The 17,654-nt window shown below is 53.7% G+C and overlaps 1 protein-coding gene across 2 annotated transcripts; it reads right to left on the bottom strand.

Annotated features, from left to right (window-relative positions):
• Positions 1-925: 925 nt before the first annotated feature.
• LOC142072441 (tripartite motif-containing protein 72-like) lies at positions 926-11,911 on the bottom strand. 2 transcript variants are annotated; one of them, XM_075129139.1, is made up of 4 exons: positions 9,014-11,911; positions 6,411-6,521; positions 4,340-4,397; positions 926-2,391 (listed from the first exon to the last, which is right to left on the bottom strand). In XM_075129139.1, the coding sequence occupies exons 2-4, from the start codon at positions 6,420-6,422 to the stop codon at positions 1,814-1,816; spliced, it is 648 nt and encodes a 215-aa protein (XP_074985240.1). In that variant the 5' UTR covers positions 6,423-6,521; positions 9,014-11,911; the 3' UTR covers positions 926-1,813. The 2 variants fall into 2 exon arrangements, with proteins under 2 accessions (XP_074985240.1, XP_074985241.1); XM_075129140.1 differs by lacking the exon at positions 9,014-11,911 and having other exon boundaries at positions 6,411-7,040.
• Positions 11,912-17,654: the final 5,743 nt, after the last annotated feature.

The following is a 17,654-nucleotide window of genomic DNA, read 5'->3' as shown; positions in this document are numbered from 1 at the left end:
TAACTCTCGCTGACCTTTTGTGCCTGCCGCATATAATCACTTAAAGCCTGTCTTTCTGGAGTTAATTAATCTGTTTTATATTTTACCGAAAACAGTGTGTTTTGCGGGAAGTGCTTGGGAAATCTCAGCTCAGGTTCCCAGGGCCATCCTTACGCATACGCAAAGTACACAGCTGCATAGGGCACCGGGCAATTGGGGGCACCACATTTCCTGGTGCCCTGCGCAGGTGCACGCTGCTCCAGCCCCTACCCCGCCTCTTCCCGCCCCTGCCTGGCCCCCACTCCCCTGAGGACTGCGGCAGGGCCTGGCCTGCACTCACCGGTGGCTGGTGAGTACTGCGGGGTGGTTCTCCCCTGCTCCCCAAGCCAGCCCCACCCCACCCCCGTGGAAGCCTGGGGCCCGTTCCTCACTCCCCCCATGGGCAGGGGGGGCCCGCAGAATAGCTAGGGATGGCCCTGCAGGCTACAAAGGCTAGTTGGTGTCCTCTCCACATGGAGGGAGGGATTTACTGGGTTAAATACTTGCACTCATCAGGCCTCTAACCAGGGCAAGATGGTGCAGCTCTGGGGCGCAAGGCTGTGGAGCTGGGGGAATTGGCTGGTGCCTTTCTCTGTGTGATTCGTGAGTGGCTCAGGAGCCTTCATGCAACTCAGCGGGGTATGGGGCTCCACATGCTGATGGCTGAGTGATCACAGTGCCCGGAGGGGTTTGCTCCTTGTCACGAGCAAAGCACTGTGAGAGACAGCCCAGGGTGGAGAGTTAAGAGGGCAAAGTGGTACCCCAGTTCCAGGTTGTGCCCGGGGGTCCCCATCACAGTATACATCTGCAGCAGCACAAGGGTTAACCCGAGGAAAGGTCTCAGCAGGCTCCAGATTCCCAGGGATCTGGATGGAGAAACTGAGTCACAACTCAGGATTCTGGGGAATTATGGCAAATATATTTCTTTATTGAGCAAAGTAAAATAAAATCCTTAGAGAAGCACAAGCCCTGGGCTGGAGCAGCAAGAGGCAACAGCAGATTGCAGACAGCGGTAGAAAGGGATACAGCAGCCAGCGCATTCTGGATCAGTGTAAATCAAATCCAGTGTCAACACCGAATCTCACTGTCCTCGCTCTTACGCTGGCTTTACAGTGCAGGGAGTCCAACAGTTACTCCTCATTTGCACTGAGCAGAATCAGCCCTGAGCTCCCTGATGGGGTAACTCGTGACATCTATCGGCCTGTCTGAGAGCAGAATTCACCCCTCCCCACAAGCTTGTCCCTTCATTTATGCTCTGGATGGCGTTTTAAGTGCACTTTGCTCAGGTGAGAATGACAACACCAGGTGCAATCTGGATCCATTCCTGGGTTCTCTCCCCAATGCTGGAGGGGAGTGGGATCTAGTGGTTAGAGAGGGGTGGGGGGCTGGGAGCCAAGACTCCTGGGGTCCTTCCCTGGCTCTGGAAGGGGTAACCTAGATACTGTGATAGTAAGAAACATTTTTTACCCTACTCTCAACAAACGCATTGGAGGAAGGGCCTAGGGGTGGGGGTGGGGTGTTGCTGAAGGGAAACCCCCTCTAATAGCTCCAATAGGAAGGAGGGTGAATATACCGTAGTGAGTGAGTATCTCATGGTCCCAGCTCGCTGCTTTTTCACTGCCCCTTCCCAACCCCCCAAGCCTGTCTCAGCTGACCGTGCCGGCTTTGCCTGGTCGCTGGGTGAGGTTAGTGTGGCTCTCAGAACAGTGCTGTGAAGCTGGCTAGCCCGCGGTATATGCTGGTAGCCCAAGGCTGGGATGGCTTTGGTCCCCACCCCCACTAGTAAACCAGCCACTCACAGGATTTTAAGGGGCTGGGCGTTGCCCCCATTGTCATGCCAGCAGGTGTCGAAGATGGGGTAGACGGGGGCGTTCTTGAAGGCAACATTGTAGAAGGAGTACAGGGGGATCAAATTATCAGGGTCATCGGGGTTGTAGAAGGTCACTTCCCCACCCGTGTAATTGAGATAGACCCCAATGGTCTTAGGGTGGGGGCTACAGTCAAAGGGCATCTGGTTGGTGTCAAACACCCAGTATGGCTTCCCGGCCTTCTCCTTGTTGTAGCCGATCAGCCAGTAGCCCTCGGTGAAGCCCTCACTAGACCCTGAGGTCTTCTGGATCAATCTGCCCTTTCTCTCAGCTCGCTCTGAGACAATGCCCAGGCTCCAGCGTGGCTTCTGGCCCACGAACACCTCCCAGTAGTGCCGCCCTGAGCTGAAGCTCTGCCGGGCCACCACGCAGTTGGCCGTGTCGAATTGGCTGGGGCTGGAGCTGACGTTCCTGAAACTCCCGCATTTCACCTCCTTCCCGTCCGCTGAGATCTCCAGCTCGGGATGGGCCGTGTCTGGGTCCAGGGTTAGATCCTCCTTCTCCACTGGGAAAGGCAGAGGAGGTCAGAGGAAAGGTTTTATTCTGCAGGTTTATGGCTGTTTCCATCGTAGCCATCCCCTGATATTGATTTTTAGGGAGGGCCACAGATTTCCCACCCGTGCTGTGAGCCCAGCCCATCTCATGCTAAGCAGAAGTGGGCCGGGTCGCGGTTTGGAGGGGAGATCTCCCTGGAAAGCACTGGGAGGGACTCTGCCATTGGACTCAGCAGGGTGGCAGGGGGTGTGGTGCTGCAGGGAGCCCGGCAGGGGGCTCAGTGAGGGGTGCTCTCCCCTTTCAGTCGGTGCTGGCCCCAACACCCCAGTCATGCCGCGCTAGAGGGTGCTGTGCGGCCGGCAGTGGGGTGTATATACAGCTGCCCCATCCCAGAGGTGGCCGCATCTCAGTGCCAGCTGACAGATCCCTGTTATAGAATCACAGAATCCTAGAAATGTGGGGAGGGAGGGGACCTCGAGAGGTCACCTAAACCAGCCCTCTGCACAGGGACAGGTAACCCTAGACCAGCCCTGACAGGGGTTTGTGAAGCCTGTTCCTAAAAACCTCCAGTGACGGGCAATGTTCCCTCGAATTTTCTACGTCCATGTGCGGAATGATTGTATGTGCACCAATATGAAGGTGATGGACGGTGGGGGTGGGGCAGAGGGGTTTGGAGTGTGGGAGGGGGGCTCTGGGCTGGGGCAGAGGGTTGGGATGCGGGGGGGTGAGGGCTCTGGCTGGGGATGTGGGGTCTGGGGTGGAGCCGGGGATGAGGGGTTCAGGGTGTGGGAGGGGGCTCAGGGCTGGGGCAGAGGGTTGTAGTGCTGGGCTCTGGGGGGGGGGGCGAGATGAGGGATTTGGGGTGCAGGCTGCCCCAGGGCTGCCCCAAGGAGAGAGGACTCCCCCCAGCACTCTCTCACTGCAGCAGCCCGGGGACGGGGGAGAGGCTCCTCTCCCCCCCTGTGCGGCACTTGATAGCCTGCTGCACGGCCACGCGGCTTAGAGGGAACTTACGTCACGGGCATCCCACGACCTCCTTTGGAAGCCAGTTCCAGAGCTTAACCGCTCTTAGAGTGAGAAACTTTCCCCTAATAGCTAACCTAAATTGCCCTCGGTGCCAATTAAGCCCATTACGTCTTGTCCTGCCTTCTGTGGCCATGGAGAACAATTGATCCCCGTCCTCTGTATAACAGCCCGTAACATATCTGAAGACTGTTATCCGGTCCCCGCTCCGACTTCTCTCCGGACTAAACATGCCCAGTTATTCTAACCTTGCCTCACAGGTCAGCATTTCTAAATCTCTCATCAGTTTTGCTGCTCTCCTCTGAACTCTCTCCAGTTTGCCCACATCTCTGCTAAAGCGCGGCACCCAGGACTGGACACAGTTCTCCAGCCGGGGCCTCCCCAGCGCCAAGTAGAGTGGGACAGTTACCTCCTGTGTCTTACACGCCCCGGTCCTGCCAACACAGAGTTATACCCAGTCTGGGACGTGTTTTGGGGACCCATGGGACGAGAGACCCTAAGGATTGTTCTACCCAGCGCTCCGGCCAGCGGGGGGTCATTTCAGCAGGACCGCTCCCCCTGCCCGGTGACAGCCAGGACTGCACTGAAGGGCTGCAGGGGGGAATCTAAGTCGCTGCCCACGCTCACCCCGCTTAGCCTGGGAACGTACACTAGGCCATGGGAGACCCCTGATGATCCTATAGGCCTAACTCCCCAGATTTCCCCCTGCACCACTCCAAGGTTGGGGGGAGCTGTGACCTCCTGTTGGGTTTGACTGAGGCCTGGCTTCTGTTCCCTCTAGCTCCCCCCTCCTCACGTTCCCCAGCTCCCCCTACTCCTCTTCTCTATTTCCCCCCACTTTCCCCTCCAGCTCCTCCATTCTTGCCCCTGCTCCCCCCTTGGCTGGCTCTGTGCAGGATCAGATGCTTGGTCTCTGGCTAGTCGTCCTCACTCACCTGGTATGTCCTCGTGGCCATTCTTGGTAGCTTTTTTCCTTGGCCACATTTTATTGCTCTGGTGGGAGAGCAGAAGGGCAGTTGAGAGTCTCTCCAAGCCCCATTGCTTTATACAAAGACCCTGACCAACACTGGGGCCCTCCATGGGGCAGGGCACTTCACAGACCCCCCCCCCCACCCGCCCCGAGGAAGATCGGGGACCCTGGCACTCCACAGACCCTCCTTGACTGAGATAGGGGCCCCATCACACTGGGTGCTGCTCAGACCTCCTGACCAAGACTGCAGCCCGTTGCACCGGGCGCTACACCGACCTGGGCTCCCAGGTGCCAGGCGCTGCCCAGACACTCAATGAGAAGCTGTCACTGTCCCGAAGAGCTCACAGCAAGTAGAAATGGCAGACAAAGAGCGGGAGGGGAAACAAAGGACCAGGGAGGGGAAATGACTTGGCCAAGGTGACACAAATAGTCAGTAGCAGAGTTGGGAATAGACCCCATGTGTCCTGAGCCCTGGTCTATTACCCTATACACTGGGCAATGCTGCCTCCGAATGCTCGAGTCTATCTCTGGCTCTGGGAGGGAAGTGGAGTCTAGTGGGTTAGAGCAGGGGGCCTGGGAGCCAGGACTCCTGGGTTCTATGCTAGTCCAAAAAGTACTCTGTCCTACAGTAGTTTTAAGGTGTTTCAGCTACAACCACCACCGACCCAAACATGACAAAATGAGGGAACGCCCATCCCCATCGGGAAAGGTGTGAGAGGTCCCAGCAAAGCATGCTCTGACAGCCTCGGTAAAATCAGGGCTGGACGGAGGTGACCGAGCTCATATTGCTGCTGTGCTCCTCTCCAGGCACAAAAATTGTGATGTGTTAACTATGGATGCCCTAGACTGGTCTAAAGGGGCTCAGACCTGTACAGCCTGTTCCCAGCAAGGAAGGGAAATTGATCTTGGGCGTATTGAATTTGTGGCTAAAGGAAAATAGGATCAAGTGGTTCTGTCTCATTTCCTTGTCAACGGGGAATTGAAGAATATCAGAACGCAGTTCAGCGAGCGAAGGAACAGCTGAAACGGTCCTGGAGCTCGCCAAAGCAGGAGATGACTCCGAGACGTCTGCTTCTTTACACAGCAGATGGTAGAGAAGCAGATCTTTCACCATCTTCATGTACTAACTCAGGTTCCAACTGTGATCAAGGTGCACCGGGGCTTTATCTAAACTTCACTATCTGGACCTTAAAATGAGCCAGAGCTATCGGCAAGGGCATGTGGGCAAAGGGAGAAGGGGGGACTGTGACGATTTGGGGAACCTATGTACAGTTCATGAGTTTGGATTGACGTTCGGAGCTCCCTGTGGGCATGCATCCAGCTACCATCTCCATTTTGATTGTAAGCCTGGTCTGTGCCTTCCCTACTGTCCTTCTACCTCCATCTCAGAGGGAAATTCCAAGGCATGGTGACACAGGAGGGTCGTTAAACCTTGATGGTCCTCTATTCACATGAAGGCACCCAGATCAGTGGTTCTCAATCCTTCCAGACTACTGGACCCCTTTCAGGAGGCTGATTTGTCTTGCTGACTGCCAAGTTTCACCACATTTAAAAACTACTTTCTGACAAAATCAGACATAAAAATACAAAAGTGTCACAGCACCCCGTTACTGAGAAATGGCTGACTTTCTCATTTTTGCCATATAATTATAAAATAAATCGATTGGAATATAAAAGTCTGGTACCCCACTGGGACGAGATGAGCAAGGGGAGTCAATGGGAGAGTTTCTCCCGTCAGCCCAGTGCGGTGTGGACCCCACGGCAAGTAGATCTAAGCTACGTCGACTTGAGTTTCGCTACTTCTCTGATGTGCTTTTCTATTCTCCAGCCTGAGGGACACGTGACCCCAGACTATGCATGTCTTTTTAACTGCTGATTCAATTTATTCTTCCTTATTCACTTGAGTTAGTATCACCCTTCACGCTGACCAGTGATCAAATTACGACTTTAAAAAAAGAAATGGGTGAGTGGGGTGGGGCGGGGAGGGGATACTTATGCCGCGATCCTTAGAGCAAAAAGAGGAAAAATCTACCTACCGGGGCAGCCATCGCCAATTTCGAGTTCCAAGGCTCGTCTCAAGTTGATCCAGGCAATCTGACTGACCAGATCTAAGTGGATCTGGGGATGTTCTTGCCTCTGCTTTATTCCTAGAAAACACACATCCACGTTAATCCCTGATGGATTTAATCATTACCTCTTGGCTCTCTGACTGTCCCCTGCACCCCTAATGCCTCCCACCCACTGCTTTCTCCATTCTGCCCCTTCCTGCCTTTAGGGGAAGGTGTCTGTGTTTGGGGGGCCTCTGTCAGTTTGGGGGGGTGCCCATCCTCTCCCCCCAGCCGCCAGCCCAGCAGGTGTCTGTGCTCCAGCTCCTCCCAGTCCCCAGGGCTGCACCCCCCCCACACACACCCCCCGCTTTGAAGCTCGCGGACTCTCACACACGCTGCAACGTTTGTGGGAGGGGAGCAGCTGGTGGGACATGGCCAAAGGCGAGGGGGGAACAAGCACAGACTGGCTTCTCTGTGTGTGTAATCGCCATTTCATTTCCTTAAGCAGCACGTTCCTAGTTTGGGGGCTTTCCCGGGCTGGGTGGCTTCGGGCTTCTGCCTTTTGGGGGGTTGGTTTGTCTTTAATGTCCTGCCGGAGAGTGTGACTGGCTCCCGGGTTTGCAATCAGCGAAAGCAAAGCTTTAAAAGGCGGCTTCCTGCTTCATTATTTTCCTTTATGTCAGGGGACTGTTGCCCCCTTACTAACATTCAGAGGGGGAGTTTTAGTTGCTAGCTCCCAGTACTAAAGAGGGGGAAGGGTTGATGGGGAATCAGGACCCTGAGCCTGACAGCCCCCAGGAGCAATGGGGAGAGGCCAATGCTCCAGGTCAGCCTGATTGACAGGGCGGGCAGGCTAATCAGGGAGTCAGGAGGCCAGGGAGGTCCCGTCCTCTGTGTGAGCTGGATTTACCTGGGTCAGACAGAGTGGGGCTGAGCTAAGGAGAAAGCAGGGGCCCGAGCTGAGCTGGGGAGCAGAGCTGGGGAGCCAGATCCAGAGGGACCAGAGGCACAGGCCAGAGAGAGCAGACTTGCCCTGGGAGCAGAGCTGCAGCAACCAGAGCCAGAGGGGGGAGAGAAGCAGCCCCGGGAGCTGGAGGCCGAGCAGCAGAGACCGAGTGGTGGGGCTGGGGCTGGAGCTGTCCGGAGCTGGGTGCGGTGAGCAGCTGGGGAGAGCGAGGGGGACCCTGGGCAGCGGGCCCAGCACAGGGAGACGCCTCAGCCAAGGGGCTCTGCAGGCCAGGCTTGGATCTTAACTCTGACAGGGCGGGGGCGACACTGGGCAGAAGGGTCCTACCACGGAGAGCGTGTGGCCCCCACCAGAGCAAGTGTCCAACCCCCAGCATCCCTGCAGCAGAGCCAGGGCCGGGGAAGAAGGCCTGGGACTTACCAGGAGCAGACTGTGAACTGCCCGGACGTTCCAGAGACACGGTTTGTGATGTTCCCTGCCACAGAGCGGGCTGATGTGTTTCCTTTAACCTTTCCCATTTTCCCTTCTTCTTTTTTAAATTAATTGTTGATTAAATAACTTGCATTTGCTTTAACTTGTACGTAATGGTCAGTGGGTCAGAGAAGTGCCCCGGAGTGGGGACACCCTAGCCCCTGTCCTAGGTGACCGCAGCAGGGTTGGGGGTCGAGCCCCCCAGGAATCCTGGGCCCAGCCTTGTCGGGATTACGAGGACTCTGCCAGACAGGAGAGGGGAAGGGGAGTCCTCAAGGGCAGGGAGGACACTGGATAAAGGAAGTGGGAGCGAGGACTCAGATCCTTTCGCTGGCCCACTTCACCGGGGTAGTGCAGAAGCCATGAAAGTTCCCCACAAGAGTGGGACAATTCCCCCGCTTACATTTATCTTTCCCTTCCCACCCCTGCTCCCTGGGCTGCTGACTGCCTGCCTAGCGCTGCCCGGGGAAAGAGGCTCCTGGCTGGAAGCTGATCCAGGGGACTGGGCTGGATGTGATGGGAGAAATTCCCAGGCAGCGGGGTGCTGGGGGGGTGGATCCAGGGGAAGGGAATCAATCTGTCCTGATGGGGGGAGGAGGGGGTGCTGACCAGAGTGTGTGTGTGTACGGGGGGAGACAAAACTTACCCCTCCAGCAGGATGAATCCAGACAAGGGGAGGGAGCAGGGAAGGAACGGCTCCCCTCCCAGGGAAGCCCCGCTTGTCTGTGGCCGTGGCTGGGTGCTCGGGGAGGGGCCAAGGTGCAGCCCAAGTTCACTCATCAGATGCGAGGGCAAACTTTTCTTCCAGCAGCCCCCCGGCCCAAGGGTGACTTGCCCAAACTCCCCCAGCAAGTTAAAGTCAAAGCCAAGAGAAACCCAAGATCTTTCATTCCTGCCCTAATCACTAGCCAACGCTGCTCCCTCACGGCCCGTTCTCTCATAGACTATCAGGGTTGGAAGGGACCTCAGGAGGTATCTAGTCCAACCCCCTGCTCAAAGCAGGACCAATCCCCAATTTTTGCCCCCAATCCCTAAATGGCCCCCTCAAGGATTGAACTCACAACCCTGGGTTTAGCAGGCCAACGCTCAAACCACCAAGCTATCCTTCCCCCCATCTAGCGGCTGGTAACCCCATGGAGCAGGACTGACTTACCCGCCGAGAGCCAGGCACTCGCAGCCCCAGGGCCGAGGGAAGATCTGAAGGGCTGAGGCAAGCACCGGTGTAGATATTCCGTCGGTCTGTAATTATACCGACTGGAATTATACCGTCCCAGCCAATAAGAGCGCAGGAGTGCTGTACAGCATGCAGGTCCCTGCAATCCCATTGGCTATCACAGAACGAGCCACCCCTCTGCCTCAAGTCACCTTGTTATCTCGCAGTGTGGCTGGTGTAACCAGCTGCTAACGCTTCCCCGGTGTCACTTTCACTTTTACTAATTCTACCCTGCCCATAAAAATCCCCCTCTAAGTTTTCCTTCTTGGCCCAGCCTTGTTCTTCCCTGTAGACTCTAAAGAGGGGAAAACTTAAGGCCAGAATTTTCCAAAGCGTTAGGCAGGTAAAAGGGTTTTTGATGGAGCTGGTCAGAAACTGGGGGATTGTTTCTGTGGAATATTTTGACATTTTGGGAAAAAAAATCTAAACTGAAATTTCTGAGCTGAAAACCAAAAGGAACAGTCACTTAGCGTACAGTTGTCACAGTTGGAGACATGCCAAGCAATCCCCTTGGAGCGTCTCTGGGGTGAAAGGAGGTGAGGAGAAAGTCTGAAGAGCTGGGTCCCATCTGGCACAGTCTCAGGGTAACTGCACCTTTGATCCGCTCCGTGGCCTGCTGTAGAAATGCCTGTTTGGGTCTCAGGCCTCCAGCTGTCAGCTCTCTCTGGGCAGGGGCCCGTGACCCACTCCCGTCTGACCGGACGTTTTTGGCTGTGGCCCCCTGTAGTTCCCTGGGATATCCCCAGCAGCCGGTCTGCCATCAGGCCAGCACCTGTGCCGTGGTTACTGTCCACAGACATGACAAGCGATTGACCAGTGACCCAAACGGTGTCTCCAAAGCAAGCTCACTTCTTCAGGATAAAAGCCTCCAGAGAAAACATGGAGACAAGAAATGGATTTACAGGCACACTGAATGTACCGGAAATCCCTCATCAGGGAGGCTAAAATCCCAACCCTTCCTTGGACTACTTGGGCCTGTTGGACCAAATGTCCTGTCCATTTGCTGGATCAGAAAGAGGCCACGAGGCTGGATAAACTCAGCCTTGTATAACAAAAGCCTTCAGTCTCTGGAAAACCTAGCCTGAGCCAGCCCATACAAGCCTCTCCAGTGGGTGGTGGCTCTCTGGAGCTGTTAACAATCCCGGGGTAATCACCACCCCACACTGGTGTTAGTTCCTGGAGGAGCCGTTAGCCTCCCCCATGGAGCAGAAGATAATCGTACAAACCAGTCATAGATTTCATAGCGTGGTTCCCCAAGATACAGCCTGGGGCTGCAATATCTGTCGCACTGTCCGGGGGGTAGAGCAGGTTCTGGAGACATCTCGAGTGTGAAGCTTCTTTCCCCCGGAGAAAGGTGCGGCTCTGGGAAGAATTCAAGGGGAATCCTGAGACCACCTGGGAGATGAGTTGGTCTCATCACCACCTTGTCCCTGTGGGATGACGTGTAGAGCAACCCAGCCATGAGGGCCTGGATCTCACTGACTCTGCATGCCAGCGTGAAGGCAACTAGGAAGACCCACAGGGGAGCTCAGCCGTTACCGGTACAGGTTACTGCCCTTTGGACTCTCCGCGGCAGCAGGGGTGTTCACGAAGTGCCTGGTGGCAGGGCATCTAAGGAAGCTGGGACTTCACGGCTACCTGTACTTGGATGGCTGGCTGCTCACGCGCCCCCATGAATCTGATACTTGCTGTGGGCCGGGCGAATGGCGGATAGGAAAGCAGGCGTCTGCCAGTCGAGAGCCACGATCCAGCCTGGAGGGAGACGGACTGGTGGAGGCAAACGTTTCCGTCCTGAACCTGAGGCACTGCATGCATTGGTTGAGTTTCCTCAGGTCTAGGATGACTTGCAGACCCCCCCACTCCGCCGCTTTCTTCTTCCGGATGAGGAGACACTAGGAGTAGAAACCCCTTCCTCTGATTTCCTGAGCCAGCTCCTCCATGGCTCCCAGCTGGAGCAGCGAGGCCATTTCTGTTTGTAAAAGGCTCCTGGGAGAAGGGCCCCTGAAGAGGGATGAAGGGGGAGTGAGATGAACTGGATGATCTAGCCGTGGGTGACGACATCTAGCACCCGTTTGTTGGTGGCGATATCCCCCCATGTCTGACGGAACGAGGCGAGACAGCTTCCCAAAGAAGTGCTCACTCAACCTGGCAAATTTCCTGCTGTGTGGATGGAGCAACGTGCATGGCCACAGCCAACAAAGACTCATGTTCTCTGCTGTGTCTCGGATACTTCTTGGACAGCCCAGCTGGCTGGGTCTGGTTACAAACAAAACAAGACACACTTGCAAGTGACGAAAACTTAATTCGAGCAAGTTACAATCTTGGCCTAAGCAATTTCCTAACTTACATCAAGGTATCAGGATCTCTAGTGCTCCAGACCAGGGGACCCAACCTTCATTGGCTTGCAGGGTGTTGTACCTCATGGTCCCTCAGTAACAGATGCCAAAGTGTTTTTTTTTTGCTTCTGCTTATGTTTCCCAAAACTCATTGTTTTGTCCCCAGAGTCAGGATGATCCCCTGCTGTTCTCCCCTTCCTGTTGACTTCCCACCCCACTACTGATTCCTATGTAAACAGGGCTTCCATAGGTTTCATTTACATTGGAGACAAGTAGATAGCTGCCTTCCCTCTTGTCTGAGAGAGACCTGTTTCTCCCTTTCTTTCAACATACATTTTAAAGCATATCAGTGAGTATCCGTAATTCTTTCTGTAGTTTAAATACAGACATTTCACAGTGATATTAATGTGACAGAGCGGGACTGTTCTTAATGTTTCCTCTGAATATTGTGGGGGTGCCTCAGTTTCCCCTATGCAGTTCTTAAGTCTCTAGGTGGTGGGATAAGGGTGTGTGATCATTGCAGAGCCCTAGAGGGCAGGTGTGTGCAGGGGTCTGGACACAGAGAATGGCCGACACCCTGTTTCCTGGCCACTGATGGCCTGGGCCCTTCCCCCCTGCAAGGTGAGAGCTGAAGGGTTGGAGAACAAAGGAATCTGGTGACTTCCTGGCCCGGGAAAGGCACAAAGCCCAGAGGAGGTGGGGCTGGAGGGAGTTTCAGTTTGGGGCTGGCTGGGGACACGGAGTGAAGTGCAGACGTGGTTGTCTGGCTCACTGCCCCCCCAAAATGGACCCAGCTGAGGGGTCCTGTTCTCTGCACCTACAAGCTCTGTGTTAGACCATGTCCCTGTCGTCTAATAAACCTTCTGTTTTACTGGCCGGCTGAGAGTCATGTCTGACTGCGAAGTTGGGGGGCAGGACCCTCTGGCTTCCCCAGGAGCCCCGCCTGAGCGGACTCACTGTGGGAAGCGCACGGAGGGGCAGAGGATGCTGAATGCTCCGAGGTCAGACCCAGGAAGGTGGAGCCGGGTGAGCTGTGGGTCCTGCAGACAGGCTGTTTCCAGAAAGGAGACTTCCCCAGAGTCCTGCCCGGCTTCGTAGGGAGCAGTTCCAGAGCATCGCCCGGGGACTCCATGACAATTAATCACCAGTGTGTCACCAGCTTTCATAAGAGACCTCCTTGAGACACTTTTACATTACAGTAATATTGTGTATAATCAGTTGATTCAATTGCTTATTCTCAGGGGCTCAGACCCCTTTCTCTCCCCCTGGGCTGTCTGGACCCTGATCATCACACTGGCTGCTCCTGGAGGGTGGGCCAGGTTCAACTGAGGGAGAAGCCCAGCTGGGGAGGAGCTGCGTGGTGATGATAAAGAAGAGAAGCACAGATCAGAAAGGGGGAGGGCTGCAAGGAGAATCATAGAACTGGAAGGGACCTCGTGAGGTCATCTAGTCCAGTCCCCTGCCCTCAAGGTAGAACTAAGTATTCTCTAGACCATCCCTGACAGGTGTTTGTCCAACCTGCTCTTAAAAATCCCCAATGATGGAGATTCCACAAGCTCCCAGGGCAATTGATTCCAGTGCTTAACCACCTGGACAGGTAGGAAGTTTTTCCTAAGGACCAACCTAAACCGCCCTTGCTGCAATGTAAGCCCATTGCTTCTTGTCCTATCCTGAGAGGTTAAGGAGAACAATTTTTCTCCCTCCTCCTTGTAACAAACTTTTATGTACTTGAAAACTGTTCTCACGTCCCCTCTCAGTCTTCTCTTCTCCAGAGTAAACAAACCCAGTGTTTTCAATCTTCCCTCACAGGTCATGTTTTCTAGACCTTTAATCATTGTTGTTGCTCTTCTCGGGACTTTCTCCGATTTGTCCACATCCTTCCTGAAATGTGGCGCCCAGAACTGGACACAATACTCCAGCTGAGGCCTAATCAGTGTAGAGCAGAGCGGAAGAATCACTTCTCGTGTCCTGCTTACAACACTTCTGCTGATAAAGTCCAGAAGGATGTTTGCTTTTTTTGCAACAGTGTTAAACTGTTGACTCATATTTAGCTTGTGATCCACTGTGACCCCCAGATCCCTGTCCGCAGTTCTCCTTCCTAGGCCGTCATTGCCCATTTTGTATGCGTGCAACGGATTGTTCCTTCCTAAGTGGGGGACTTTGCATTTGTCCTTATTTAATTTCATCCTATTGGCTTCAGACCATTTCCCCAGTTTGTCCAGAACATTTTGAATTTTCCTCCTATCCTCCAAAGCACTTGCAACTCCACCCAGGTTGGTGTAGTCCACAAACTTTATCAGTGCGCTCTCTGTGCCAGTAACAGACTGTAAATATCTGGAAAATATCCCCTGCTTTCTCTCCCATTTCGAGAAAATCACATACTCAGCCTGCCAGTTCTGGCCAAAGGCCAGCCCTAAATCACTCTGGAAAAGTCCCAAATGGGCTTTGGTTAGTCCTGGGCTCCTCCCTGTACTCCACCCCACCGCTACCCACCAGGGGACCCTGAGAGATGGGCCCAATCCCTCACTCAGCCCCCCGCACCCTGATGTCTCTCCGCACCCCCACTGCAGGGTCCCTACTGATCATGGGAGTGTGGGCCCTCCTTCTTCTCCACTTCCAATTCCTCTTCTCATTCATCCAGAAAGCTTCCACTGCTCCAAGCCACCCCAAATTGCAGCTGAGGAGCCAGCAGGCCAGAGGTATTCCCTGCCTGGGGGCATGAGCCAGGGCCCCCTACTTGGTCAATCAATATTTCTCCGTCTCCGACTGCTTCTCTTTTTCTATCCGTCTCTCTCTGCTATTATTTCTTCTTTGTATTATAGTGGAACCTAAGGCCCCACTGAAAACAGTGCTGGGAATGGCACAGATCACCCGACCCAGATCAGAGCGCCCACGGTGGACTCTTTCCAATTTTTCCACATCCTTCTTGTATTGTGGGGCCCAAAACTGGACACAGTTCTCCAGATGAGGCCTCACTAGTGTCGAATAGAGGGGAACGATCACGTCCCTCGATCTGCTGGCAATGCCCCTACTTATACATCCCAAAATGCCATTGGTCTTCTTGGCAACAAGGGCACACTGTTGACTCATATCCAGCTTCTTATCCACTGTCACCCCTAGGTCCTTTTCCGCAGAACTGCTGCCGAGCCATTCGGTCCCTCGTCTGTAGCAGTGCATTGGGTTCTTCCGTCCTAAGTGCAGGACTCTGCACTTGTCCTTGTTGAACCTCATCAGATTTCTTTTGGCCCAATCCTCCAATTTGTCTAGGTCCCTCTGGATCTTATCCCTACCCTCCAGCGTATCTAACACTCCTCCCAGTTTAGTGTCATCAGCAAACTTGCTGAGGGTGCAATCCACACCATCCTCCAGATCATTAATGAAGATATTGAAGAAAACCGGCCCCAGGACCGACCCTTCGGGCACTCCACTTGATACCGGCTGCCAACTAGACATGGAGCCATTGATCACTTACCATTGAGCTCAACAATCTAGCCAGCTTTCTATCCACCTTATAGTCCATTCATCCAGCCCATACTTCTTTAACTTGCTGGCAAGAATACTGTGGGAGACTGTGTCAAAAGCTTTGCTAAAGTCAAGGAACAACACGTCCACTGCTTTCCCCTCATCCACAGAGCCAGTTATCTCCTCATAGAAGGCAATTAGATTAGTCAGGCATGACTTGCCGTTGGTGAATCCATGTTGACTGTTCCTGATCACTTTCCTCTCCTCTAAGTGCTTCAGAATGGATTGCTTGAGGACCTGCTCCATGATTTTTCCAGGGACTGAAGTGAGGGACTGGCCTGTAGTTCCCAGGATCCTCCTTCTTACCTTTTTTAAAGATGGGCACTACATTAGCCTTTTTCCAGTCCTCCGGGACCTCCCCCGATCGCCATGAGTTTTCAAAGATAATGGCCAATGGCTCTGCAATCACATCCGCCAACTCCTTTAGCACTCTCGGATGCAACGCATCCAGCCCCATGGATCTGTGCTCATCCAGCTTTTTTAAACAGTCCCGAACCACTTCTTTCTCCACAGAGGGCTGGTCACCTCCTCTCCATGCTGTGCTGCCCAATGCAGGAGTCTGGGAGCTGACCTTGTTCCTGAAGACAGAGGCAAAAAAGCATTGAGTACATTAGCTTTTTCCACATCCTCTGTCACTAAGTTGCCTCCCTCATTCAGTAAGGGGCCCACGCTCTCCTTGACTTTCTTCTTGTTGCTAACATACCTGAAGAAACCCTTCTTGTTACTCTTGACATCTCTTGCTAGCTGCAACTCTAGGTGTGATTTGGCCTTCCTGATTTCACTCCTGCAAGCCCGAGCAATATTTTTATATTCATCCCTGGTCATTTGTCCAATCTTCCACTTCTTGTAAGCTTCTTTTTTGTATTTAAGATCAGCAAGGATTTCACTGTAAAGCCAAGCTGGTCGCCTGCCATATTTACAATTCTTTCTTCACATCGAGATGGTTTGTCCTTGTAACCTCAATCAGGATTCTTTAAAATACAGCCAGCTCTCCTGGACTCCTTTCCCCCTCATGTTATTCTCCCAGGGGATCTTGCCCATCAGTTCCCTGAGGGAGTCAAAGTCTGCTTTTCTGAAGTCCAGGGTCCGTATTCTGCTGCTTTCCTTTCTTCCTTGTGTTAGGATCCTGAACTCGACCATCTCATGGTCACTGCCTCCCAGATTCCCATCCACTTTCGCTTCCCCTACTAATTCTTCTCGGTTTGTGAGCAGCAGGTCAAGGAGAGCTCTGCCCCTAGTTGGTTCCTCCAGCACTTGCCCCAGGAAATTGTCCCCTACATTTTCCAAAACCTTTTCTGGATTGTCTGTGCACCGCTGTATTGCTCTCCCAGCAGATATCAGGGTGATTGACGTCTCCCATGAGAACCAGGGCCTGCAATCTAGTAACTTCTGTGAGTTGCCGGAAGAAAGCCTCTTCCACCTCATCCCCCTTGTCCGGTGGTCTATAGTAGACTCCCACCACGACATCACCCTTGTTGCTCACACTTCTAAACTTAATCCAGAGACTCTCAGGTTTTTCTGCAGTTTCATACTTGAGCTCTGAGCAGTCATACTGCTCTCTTGCACTGTATTTAACTCCCCCACCTTTTCTGCCCTGCCTGTCCTTCCTGATCAGCTTATATCCATCCATGACAGTACTCCAGTCATGTGAGTTATCCCACCAAGTCTCTGTTATTCCAATCACATCATAATTCCTTGACTTTGCCAGGACTTCCAGTTCTCCCTGCTTGTTTCCCAGGCTTCTTGCATTTGTGTATAGGCACTTGAGATAACCCACTGATCGCCCCTCTTTCTCAGTATGAGGCAGGAGCCCTCCCCTCTCAGACGCTCCTGCTCGTGCTTCCTCTCGGTGTCCCACTTCCCCACTTACTTCAGGGCTTTGGTCTCCTTCCCCCAGTGAACCTAGTTTAAAGCCCTCCTCACTAGGCTAGCCAGCCTGCTTGTGAAGATGCTCTTCCCTCTCTTCGTTAGGTGGAGCCCATCTCTGCCTAGCACTCCTCCTTGGAACACCATCCCATGGTCAAAGAATCCAAAGCCTTCTCTCCGACACCACCTGCATAGCCATTCGTTGACTTCCATGATTCGATGGTCTCTACCCAGGAGGATGGACGAGAACACCACTTGCGCCTCAAACTCCTTTATCCTTCTTCCCAGAGCCACATAGTCCGCAGTGATCCGCTCAAGGTCATTCTTGGCAGTACCGTTGGTGCCCACGTGGAGAAGCAGGAAGGGGTAGCGATCCGAGGCCTTGATGAGTCTCGGCAGTCTCTCCATCACATTGCGAATCTTAGCTTCTGGCAAGCAGCAGACTTCTTGGTTTTCCCGGTCGGGGTGGCAGATAGATGACTCAGTCCCCCTGAGGAGAGAATCCCCGACCACCACCACCCACCTCCTTCTCTTGGGAGCGGTGGTCGTGGAACCTCAACCCGAGGACAGTGAATCTAATGCCTTCCAATCGGCGGAGTCTCCTTCTGCTCCCTTCCCTCAGATGTCTCGTCTGGTCCACTCTCCGCATTAGTACCTGTGGAGAGAACATGAAAACGGTTACTTACCTGTACCGGCATTGCTGGTACATGGAAGTTTCCCTTTCTTCTTCTGGAGGTCACTTGATGCCGAATTTCTTCACCATCCTCCTGTCCCCGATGTGCAGCCTGTTCTGAATCTTCAGAACCTTGTGCCCGTAGAAGCACATCCTGACATCTGACCAGGAAATCTTCAGTTTC

The sequence above is a fragment of the Caretta caretta genome, chromosome 6 (genome assembly GCF_965140235.1).
Source record: "Caretta caretta isolate rCarCar2 chromosome 6, rCarCar1.hap1, whole genome shotgun sequence".
Classification (NCBI taxonomy): domain Eukaryota; kingdom Metazoa; phylum Chordata; order Testudines; family Cheloniidae; genus Caretta; species Caretta caretta.
The sequence above is the reverse complement of the archived record's forward strand: the minus strand, read 5'-3'. Positions and strand labels throughout refer to the sequence as shown.